This window comes from Rosa chinensis, chromosome 7, assembly GCF_002994745.2.
Source record: "Rosa chinensis cultivar Old Blush chromosome 7, RchiOBHm-V2, whole genome shotgun sequence".
Classification (NCBI taxonomy): Eukaryota; Viridiplantae; Streptophyta; class Magnoliopsida; order Rosales; family Rosaceae; genus Rosa; species Rosa chinensis.
The window spans coordinates 546,078-556,186 of record NC_037094.1 but is presented as its reverse complement, the minus strand read 5'-3'; the positions used below and the strand labels follow the sequence as shown (position 1 = coordinate 556,186).

Sequence of the window (10,109 nt, the reverse complement as noted above, 5' to 3'; positions counted from 1 at the left end):
TATAAATAGCTACTACTGCTGGAGCAACATTGTTAAATTAATAACTATATTTCACAATTTTAGCTATATTTAACTACAAAATAATTCATACTGTTAGAGATGCTATTAGTTTGGAAGAATGTATTGCAAAAAATTTGGAAGGAAATAATGGTACACTGTTATGATATATACCCGGCAACACATCAATGATATCAATTTCAGAAGACTTAATTATCTACCATACATGAGAATGATGAGATGGAAAAACACTGAGAACCAAAGAACAAACGTAATAAAGTGAGTAATTTTATTAATTAAAGAGTAAAGACAGTCTAATCGATCATCCTCATTCATAAAAAGGAATGAAAATGACCATGACGTACCACTACCAGAACCTCAATTATGAAAATTGATCATCCTCATATATACTCTACTTTCAAGCGTAGTATAAACTCCTCCGCTTTGAGATGGAGACGAAAACGCCTTTATAAACTCCCTCGGCTCGGGCATCCACTATTCCTCGGCTTCCTTGTCATCATCATCCTCATTATCACAACGATCATGTTCATGTTCATAATGTGTAGTCTCTGTTCTGTTTATGTACTTGATTTCTGATGTTGTGGCTGAAACTGTGCTTGGTGCAAGTATTAGTATTGTTTCTCCTGCCATGACTGAAAGATTTCTTCAAGGTTTTTGCCCCAGATGATAATAAGGGTCTCCCTCATAGTGATCGTTTCATGCCCTTTTAATTTTGATCGTAGGGTTTGCATCAAGTGCTTCCAAGTTCCAACTGCTCTTTGGGGTTGAAGCAAAACATGATCAAACTGGGTGTTTTGTTTTATTTCTAATTTTTTTTTTTTTTTTGAGAAAAAGAAATTGCATATGGACCGTTCAAATCTTATAATTGGGTTCATATGGACCGTTCAAATCTTATAATTGGGTTGAACGAGTTTTTGTAATAAATTAGACATGGACCTGCTCATGATAAATGTAAGAACATGGGCCGACAAATGAACGCAAGGAACAGAAAATGAATGGTGACTACCGACTTGCGAGGCAAGTTTAAAATCACAGCGGATTCTTTCATACCGTGGATTTCTGTAGTGATTTTCTCTCAATTGCTCTCATACTTGCCATAATTGGAATTTTTAGTTTACCCAAATTTTGTTTGTTATTGGTCATTTTGATGTCTCCACACTGGAAACACCAACCCCACAAGTTCAATGGAGTGGGATTGAGCAAACTTTGCAAAGAGCTCTCTGATACATTCACAGGCTCCAATCCTTTCAGCCTTCCACAAGTTCTGAAAACTTATGGAGAGACTTGAAATTCTTGGTCACGGTCCTCACGGAACACCAAGAACAAACCAAACCATCAACTCCAGATCCAAGAGGAGAGGAAAATGGGTATGACGACAGAAAATATTTAAAGAATGTATTGCAAAGTTTTGGAAAGTGATGATACAAACTGTCTCTATGAATAGTTGCCATATAGTGATCTAATATATTGCGCTCAAAGCAAAGATATCTCAGGACTTGCTTTAATACATGAGGCACTACAAAATTAATTTGATGAAACTCCCCTACAAGGTGCCTATGAGGTGGAAAACACAAGAAACATTTCTTTGATTCTTGGAGAACAACTAGGTTACTCGCACTTAATGGATCGGTATATGTGACGGACAAATAGCAAAGCTGCCCGGAAGCCCACAGATCCGAGCATGAGGAAGAAACCATAGCAGATGCATGCCATGTAACCAAAGAAGAATGATGTTTGCATAAACCCGGACATATCCGAGCGTGCGTAGTAGTAATACAAACAGTAGGCATAGATGAATATGCCAGTCGACCCACCACAGAGAAAAGATCTGTAATCAAAACCAAGCATATATATCAGTCAAAGAAAATCATCAGATCCATAGAGGGTAAAGAAACATACAACATTATTATAAAATTTTATGTGAATAACACAAATTATAGTCTCAGTTTCAGGACTTTAATTTTTCAGTATGGGCTTTTCAATTAGTTTTCATATATCCAGATCCAGACAACATCCCCATTTATAACCTATTATCTACCTTTTCTCAACAATATAAACCTATAAGAAACTAATTTATCCCACCTCTTGATTAAAAAGCAGCTCCTAAAACCTCAAAATCAGTTTCATTCAACATCTGTCTCAAATTATTTAAAGAAATGAAGAGTCGACACACAAAGCCTAGATAGTCGGAACCTTGTAACCAAATTGCATAAAAACTCTTAACAAAACTAGCACGGATGCATAGTAAAAGTAGCTTACCTCCACCACCACTCATGGTCCTCAGCAGCTAGTTGGAAATATGTCAATGCCACGGTAATGAAAGCGGTGACTATCAGTAGAATGATAAACACGATAAACAAGATGCTGTAAATGGTGTAAATCCTGTGACCCCAGACACTGGCAAAGATGTAGTACAGTTCAATATATATGGCACTGAATGGCAGAAAGCCAGCCATTGCCATTTGAGGGACTGTTGCCCGGTACCAAGGCAAAGGCGGAATCTCTCTGGGATACTTAGTGGTGCGAACAGGAGCTTGGAACTCAGCTTTACTGTTCTTCCCGGCAATCCCACCCAACACCAATAAAGGTGATGTAACAAGTGTCCATATTAGAACTATAACCACAATTGTGCCAAATGGAAGTGCTGCAGTGGCTGTGTAAGCAATTGCGACAGTATTCAAAAAGCAGAATGTGAGAAACAAAGGTCCACAGAAGAGGCATCCCGTCAACAACAGATTTCGAACCTGTCAAGCCAGAATTTTTGAACAATTTATTAACAAAATATCGGATGAATAAATGTGACAATAGTGGTGCAGTCGCAAAACAGTATCAAATAGAATTCATCAGCACATACCCAGTTTGTCCCCTCTAGCTGGCAATAAAATGAAGTAGCAGTATAGCCTGCAATTCCCGACGTGAGCGCATAAATTACAACTAGAGCGGTAAATAAAGCACCTCGGTTGTATGGATAAAAGACACCGACAAGAGCGAGTACGAAGATGAAGATTGTACTGCAAAACGCGCAAATGAATAAATAAGAAAAGAGATTAGAAACTTCTAAAACGGAGACTCAGGGCCGAACTTATAGCTGTAAGAATAGGCACTTACAGTGTAAAAAGTTGGGTGCCGGAACCAAGAGCTGCTGCAAACAGAGACTTGTATTTGGGAAACCTAAATACATCTCCGTGAATGTATTTCCATCCAGTCTCTTCTTGGTCTTCAGCTGCTTCCTCATCATGGGCATATCTTTTAAAGGGAAAAATACAAGTCAAAGTTAAGAAAGAATGAATGAACCGGCAGACATAGGGAGTAAGGATTACCAAATAATCTTACTTGACAAAATCGTTCTTAAGCACTCGCATAAGAATTGTGGCAAGAAACCCAGTCAAGAGCAGAACTGTGACACATGAATTAATAATGGAGAACCAATGGATCTCCAAATGATGAGGCAGCGATGAGGACTGAGAATACTTATCCATCCTCTTATCAAAAGGAGTGTTTGTTTCCCTCCATTTTACTGTATACAAAAACTCAACATCGACTTCTTTGTCCTCAGTAAGGTCCACAAGAGCATGAGGATCTGTTTGAACATTGATTTCGATCACACGGTCCTTGTTGTACAAGATATCAAAATGAATGTGCTTATAGAGGTAGGTCTTGTACTCGCTTGGGTCCTTGTTTTCCTTGTCGACCTTCCCAATGAAACCCCAGATGGGCAAGTCATCATAATACATTTGAAAGTAATAGTCCTTGTTCACAGCAGATCTGAACTTGGCCACTTCTTCCTTCTTGAGAGTCCTTTTGCAAACCAGTTCCGAATCTTTATGTTTCAGGAACTCAAGCTTGTAAGGGGCGCTGACTAAGCGATCCCCATTCAATACTTCACCAAGAGCTTCCTTTTTCTCTTTAACCGCATCTGCAATTAAGATCCAGCAATAACACAGTAAAAAAATATATACATATATATGAACAGATACCATGTCGCGAGCAAAAATAAGAAGGAAACGAATCGGATTAATACAAACCTGGTGAGCAGAATGGGAGATCAAAGTACCTGTAGGTTTCACTGCAATCATACAAAAGAAACTAATTAGGGCCAACTGGAACACCAAATTTCCAACACATTTCTTGTTGTTTAGGTCAAAATTCTCTGGAAATGAGTCTGTACAGGATTCAATACAATCTTTAAAGGTCAGATCCAACAATTCTCTGTACTGTAATCTAATGAATCCCGATTCGATTCCGGAAAACTAATGTCTAGCTCAACCTAGAACAAAACATCACTCCATTCAGCTAAGCTGGAAAGCTCGTAATTCGAGCAAATTTCTCAAGTAAACTCAGATCCGGTTCGAATCAGAGCAAAATAGAGAGACAGAGCAGCTGAATTGAGCTGAAAAAGGCGTGAAACTGTGAGATCGAAGTTACCTGGGGTTGTGAAAGGGTCCGACCTTGTTGGCGTAGAGCGGGACTGCATCTCCTTCTTTGTAACGATGATTGGAGGCGTCGGAGGTAACCAGATCTGCAGCGCCGCACAGGATCAGAAAGGCGATGATGACTGGTACTCCCACCGCCATAGTCTTGCCCATTCTCTCTCTCTCTCTCTCTCTCTGGCTCTGCGTTTCTCTCCGTCTCTCTAGAGACAGCCACGTTCGTTCGATTTTTATTTTCGATTTGAAGGTTGGATTTTCGTTGTTTGGTGATTTTATAATTAGCTCGGGCTTGGGGGAATTAATAAATAAATAAATAAATAAAATAGAGGGGAGGCTAATGCGCGCTTAACAAATTAATTAAAGGGCGAACAACAGGTGACGGAGACGGAGTGCCTCGCCACGCAGAGGGTTGATGACTTGATGCCTCAACCTCACCCTCCTCCCCTTGACCCACGCTTTGGTGCCTACCTTATGCCGTAGGGTGCGTCTCACGCTTCTTCTTCTTCAATTTAATCTCCAAGTCCAATGATTTTTAATCTTACACATTGGATCCAATTTTTATTATTTCTTTTTTCTCAAATTGTGTTGAACATTTTGTGATTGCTTTCGGGTCATGTAAAAACAAGTAAAAGGATTACGTATTAATGGTTTTTCTCTATAGGCGGCTACTAGGGTTTAGCGGTCTTTATGCACTTTCGGGTCATGGAGGTGGCTCTCATTTCTCTCCCAATTCCTACCAGAGAGGCATATGTGGGTTGTCTCGTTAAGCTTTCTCTAGCATCGATGGATTTCAGGTACTTTTTCGTTTATTTGTAAGTCTTTATATTTAGGGGCTGGTTATTGGGTGAGTTCACATAAAAAGAGATTGATCGAGCGTTCCATGTATGTTGCAATTGAGTTTAGGTGCACGCTCTAAAACGTTTGACTTCACATTGGTGAAACTTTATGATTCAATAATTGTGACTATTTTAATAACGAGATTAGGATAAACATGTCAGGATGCTTCACTGCAGTGCTAATTTTAAAGACAACAACATATTACAAAGAGTGTTTTCCAATGTATCGCCTTGGATGTAGTCAATGTTATTTGCTTGATAGAGTTTATGGCATGCATTGATGGTGGATTGATCATAACGACATGAGTACTTTCATTCAATACATTCTTGAGATTTATTAAGCGAGATGGTTGTTAAATGAACTTGGTTGTTGTTGGCAACAACAGTTGGGTAGTGAGTATTAATCTGTTACCGAGGATCAACCTTGACTAGACATGGGTGTTTTAGGGTTTGGAGTTTTGGACCATGATAAGAAGTGTGCTGCTCCCTTTGTGTACGATGGTGTCAAAAAAGCCCGTAAGAGAGATTGAGTTAATTTGATTTGTTTATGAGCTTTAATATTTAGAGTTTTTCTATTGGAACCTTAATTTTATTCACTTGACCTCCTATGTTTTTTATACCTCCTATCAAATTTTTTAATACTAAATTTACTCACTAAACCTCATTAAATTTCCTCAAATAACCTCACTCATATAATTTGCAAACAAACTATTATTTTTAAAATAAAAACTTAATTAATTCAATGAATTAATTACTCTATAAATCATAATTATACATCCATTCCTTAATCAGACAACATAAAAAAAATTCAATAAAAAAATTTAAACACAAGGTATTGAGTTTTAAAAATTAATTCCTAATCAACAAGAAAATAACATGAACTATTTTGTGGTTTTTTTTTTTTTGTTTTAGCTCTGCAACAAATATGAAGATTAATTATTTTTTCCTAATGTTTATTTTATGTACCTCATGATTAATTATTTAAATATTTGTTTTAAAAAATTGCTAGCTCATTTTTTGTATTATCTAAATATAATGGATAGACTTAGATTTATGTCATAATAGGATTTGTTTTGTTTTTCCTCACCAATATGTGTTCAACATGTATATCATATATTTTTATGTCACATAATCATAGTTTAAAACTCTTATTAAATAGGGGAAATGATCATTTACCCAATTTCAGCTTAAAATTTGCTCATTTGCTCCACTAATAGTTTTTCCGTTTTTTAACCCCATTTACCCAAAACACTCTAAGAGATTATTTCCCCTTTACCCAATTAATTCTTTTTATTTATTTTTGAGATTTTTTTGCCCTCTCCTTCTTTCTCACTTAGAGATAAAAGTCATCCTCCACCTTGCTGTGCTCCAGTGACCAGTGGCCGACCGCGGACTCCGGCGACCGGTGACCGAACTCCGGAGACCGGTGACCTGAATCCGGCCACCGGACTGTTAACCGGATTCCGGCTTCTGAATTTATTGACCCATAATAATACCCAATAATCATATTATTACCTCCCCAGTAACCATATTATTACCCCCCAATAATCATATTATTACCTCAAATAATCATATTATTGTCCTCCAGTGAATTGCATAAACTCCCAAAACCAAAATGAATACACTACAGGCACAATTGATCAATTTATATGCATATTATTGCCCCCCAATACTCATATTATTGTCTCTCAATAATCTTATTATTGCCCCGCAATAGACATGTATAACTACACAATAAAACTTTTTTTTCATTCTTCTGCCAAATTTACCCAAAAAAAAAAAAACATAACGACTTCGTCCTCCCCAATCAACAAATTGCTCAGCTTCAAATCCAAATGCACGATCATATTCCAATGACACGCGTCGATCCCAGACAGCATCTGCAGCATTCACCTTTTGACCTCGCCGCAGCCAATCCCGCCCTCCTTCTTCTTCGCCGCTTTGATCAGTCTCCATGTCACTGGCCAGAAGCACGAGCACAGCGTCCTCGTTGTCGAGCCGGAAGTACTAGTACAAAACGATGACGTTGGGGCAGCCGTGGAGCGTCTGTAGGGCCTCAATTTCGCGGAAGGCCTACTGGTAGTCGTGGACCTCCTTGAGAGCGACGCTAAGGTTGTCGGCGAGACGGCGGGCGCGGTGGATGTCGGAGTAGGCGCCGGATCAGACCCGCTCGAGGATCTGGTACTTGGCGATTATCTCGGGTCAGGTGTGGATGCTCCAGCTCTTCGCCGGTGGAGATCGATCAGTTTTAGTTTAGAGAGAGAGAGAGAGAGAGAGAGAGAGAGAGAGAGAGAGAGAGAGAGAGAGAGAGAGAGAGAGAGAGAGAGTTCGGGAGGAGAGAGAGTATGAGAGGAGAGATTGAGCAGTTCAATTTAATTAATATAGGTAAAATTGTCAGTAGATGTTAGATTGGGTAAATGAGGTTAAAAAACTCTTAGTGGAGTAAGTGAGCAATTTTTAAGTTGAAATTGGGTAAGTGGTCACGGTCCATATTAAATATATATATATATATAAATATAAATGTTTTAATAAGTATGTAGTGAAATTGGAAAATTAAAATAGATAAGGAAACTAATAAAGAATGCAATCTAATATTATTGAATTGGAAAGTCTATAGAAAATAAATGTAATATTTTTTTGGTATAATTATTGTCCTTAATGGTCATTTTATTGTAGGTTATATATGTCATTTAATAATTCATAATAGAATAGATTAAGTGAGCAAATTTAGAGGTCCTAATAGCAACACTCTAATATTTAACTTTTTTTATTTTTTAACTTCATGTTAGATGCTGTGTATTAATTTCATCGTTAGATCTCATGATGTAGCACATTTTGATACCGTTAGAAAAATTTATAATCATTACCTCAAAAAAAAAAAAAAAATCTTGAAAATAATCACCAAAGAAATTAGAACAGATGAATCAAAAGTCTTAAATGGGGTAGAAAAGAAAACACTAGGGTCGAGACTTTTTTCTGCGCGTGTTACGTGGTGATATTGTATTGGCCTATTGGGACGCAGCTTGAGAGTGGGAGATCTGGTTCGTAGGTAGTCAACGCCTTGGGACGATGCCAGGCCTCCTTCCGGTTCGGATCTAGATTTGCCACTTCGGTCTACTGTGGGTCCTGCTCTACCCAAGTGGCTCCATTCCTCTCTTTTAGTACGCAGTGGGTCCATTTCCTTTGCAATTTTTTTTCAAATTTGGTTATGTTATCTCTATATTTTTTCTTTTTTGTCAATGTCATTAAATTTGGATTTGGAATGTTTTTCATTATTCTTCAATCTTCATAATCTTTGAGTTCAAAGCCGGAAAAATCCCAAATGATATAGGTGCCCCGGCTACAATTAAAAAGACACATGAATAGTTGTGACCCTCTACTAAGGTCATAACTCATAACAACACAACAACAGTCAAGAATCAGAAGAGATAAGTCTTCATTATAATCATGCCAAGTTCCATTATGATTCTGCCAAATTTAACTGAATACTCAGTGCAAAAATATTAAAAAAAGAGTGTAGTTTGTAAAAAAAATTAAGGAACAATTTCATTATCCAATTTTTATATATTTTATAGTATTGCATTGCTTTCCAAATCAATTATTGTGCTAAAGCCTAAAGCTTTCTTAAGAATGAAGAGAATATAAAAAATGGAAACAAAATCAATGGCTGCAGATCGCTTAATTTGCAAATTTGCAAATTTTGGTGCTAAAAGTTGGATTGAGGTGGTTGCAAATTGCCAACTTCGCTGTTTGATTAATTAAAACCTTTTTAATGTTGGGAACTGCATGACATGAATATGTACATGGTCGGATTTTCACGTCTTTAAGCAATGATAAGGCCCACTAAACACGAGATTCATATGAATGTGTTTGCATTATGTATGAATAGTCATACTTTCTACGTAAGCTAAAGCAAAGCCAGCCAAAAAAAAAACACCATGGCCTTTAGTTTTTAGAAACTGCCAATATCACAAGAGAAAGAAAATTTAAAGAGAGTGCCACATTTCCAAAGCAAATGAGCATGTGTGTGATTAAAGTCGATTATGATCCATTTTGTTTTATTTCGTGTTTAACATTTCCACCACGGATGACTAGTATAATGTAAATGAAGATTAATCAAACCAGAGTAAATGTCAAGGTGTAAAACGTGTTACATAAGACAAATCCGAATCCAACCAATTTAATAGTTATGTTAGAAATACAAACTCCAACTCAATTTATTTATAAAATGAGTGACCCGCGATGATCCATCTAAATAAATAGGTCGTGTATGATTAAATACAATGACCCGTTTTGATAAACGATTACACTAGTACATATTATATTGGCAAATTGACATGCAAATTACTCGTTTATTAAATGAGCCTTACTGGATGTCTGGATTGACATGCAAATAACCCGTTTTTAATCATGTAAATTTTGAATCATACTGCATCAGTGATTTGTCCCTCAAATCAAGCTTAATCACTTAAGTTTCGCTACTAAGGACTTTGGGCTATTCTAGAGCTCAATGGCTTCCCCTTGTTTACAAGGACGAGTAGTACAATTCAGCCCAAAGAGCCATCGATGCTCAAGATATCTCAAAACATATTGAGGAAGTCTATCCAGGCAGAGCAGCTAGGCCCAATATGTTTAAATAGAATGGGTTGTGAAGGCCGAGTTTTGGAGGGCCTAGTATTGTCAAAGGGAAAATGAGAAGCCTAGTAGTTTTAGCCTTTTAGAATTTTAGGTCATTGCTTCCTCTTTTTGGTCGGAAGGTCATTACTATTGCTTCTAGCCTTCTATATATAACAATGCAAGTACAAAAGCCTTTTTTTAGGGCGGT

At 37.3% G+C, this 10,109-nt stretch overlaps 1 protein-coding gene across 1 annotated transcript; it reads right to left on the bottom strand.

Annotated features, from left to right (window-relative positions):
* Positions 1 to 1,386: 1,386 nt before the first annotated feature.
* Positions 1,387 to 4,702, bottom strand: LOC112176802 (transmembrane 9 superfamily member 3). Its single transcript, XM_024314889.2, has 7 exons — positions 4,444 to 4,702; positions 4,044 to 4,084; positions 3,352 to 3,934; positions 3,127 to 3,264; positions 2,873 to 3,029; positions 2,278 to 2,762; positions 1,387 to 1,846 (listed from the first exon to the last, which is right to left on the bottom strand). The coding sequence occupies exons 1-7, from the start codon at positions 4,602 to 4,604 to the stop codon at positions 1,627 to 1,629; spliced, it is 1,785 nt and encodes a 594-aa protein (XP_024170657.1). The 5' UTR covers positions 4,605 to 4,702; the 3' UTR covers positions 1,387 to 1,626.
* Positions 4,703 to 10,109: the final 5,407 nt, after the last annotated feature.

Bases quoted from the DNA above. Each gene is read 5' to 3' on its own strand.
- LOC112176802 (XM_024314889.2), bottom strand. From the start codon at position 4,604: ATGGGCAAGACTATGGCGGTGGGAGTACCAGTCATCATCGCCTTTCTG. The intron at 4,085-4,443 runs GTAACTTCGATC...GTATGATTGCAG, and splicing joins GGACCCTTTCACAACCCCAG to TGAAACCTACAGGTACTTTG. The intron at 3,265-3,351 runs GTAAGATTATTT...TCCCTTTAAAAG, and splicing joins CTTAAGAACGATTTTGTCAA to ATATGCCCATGATGAGGAAG.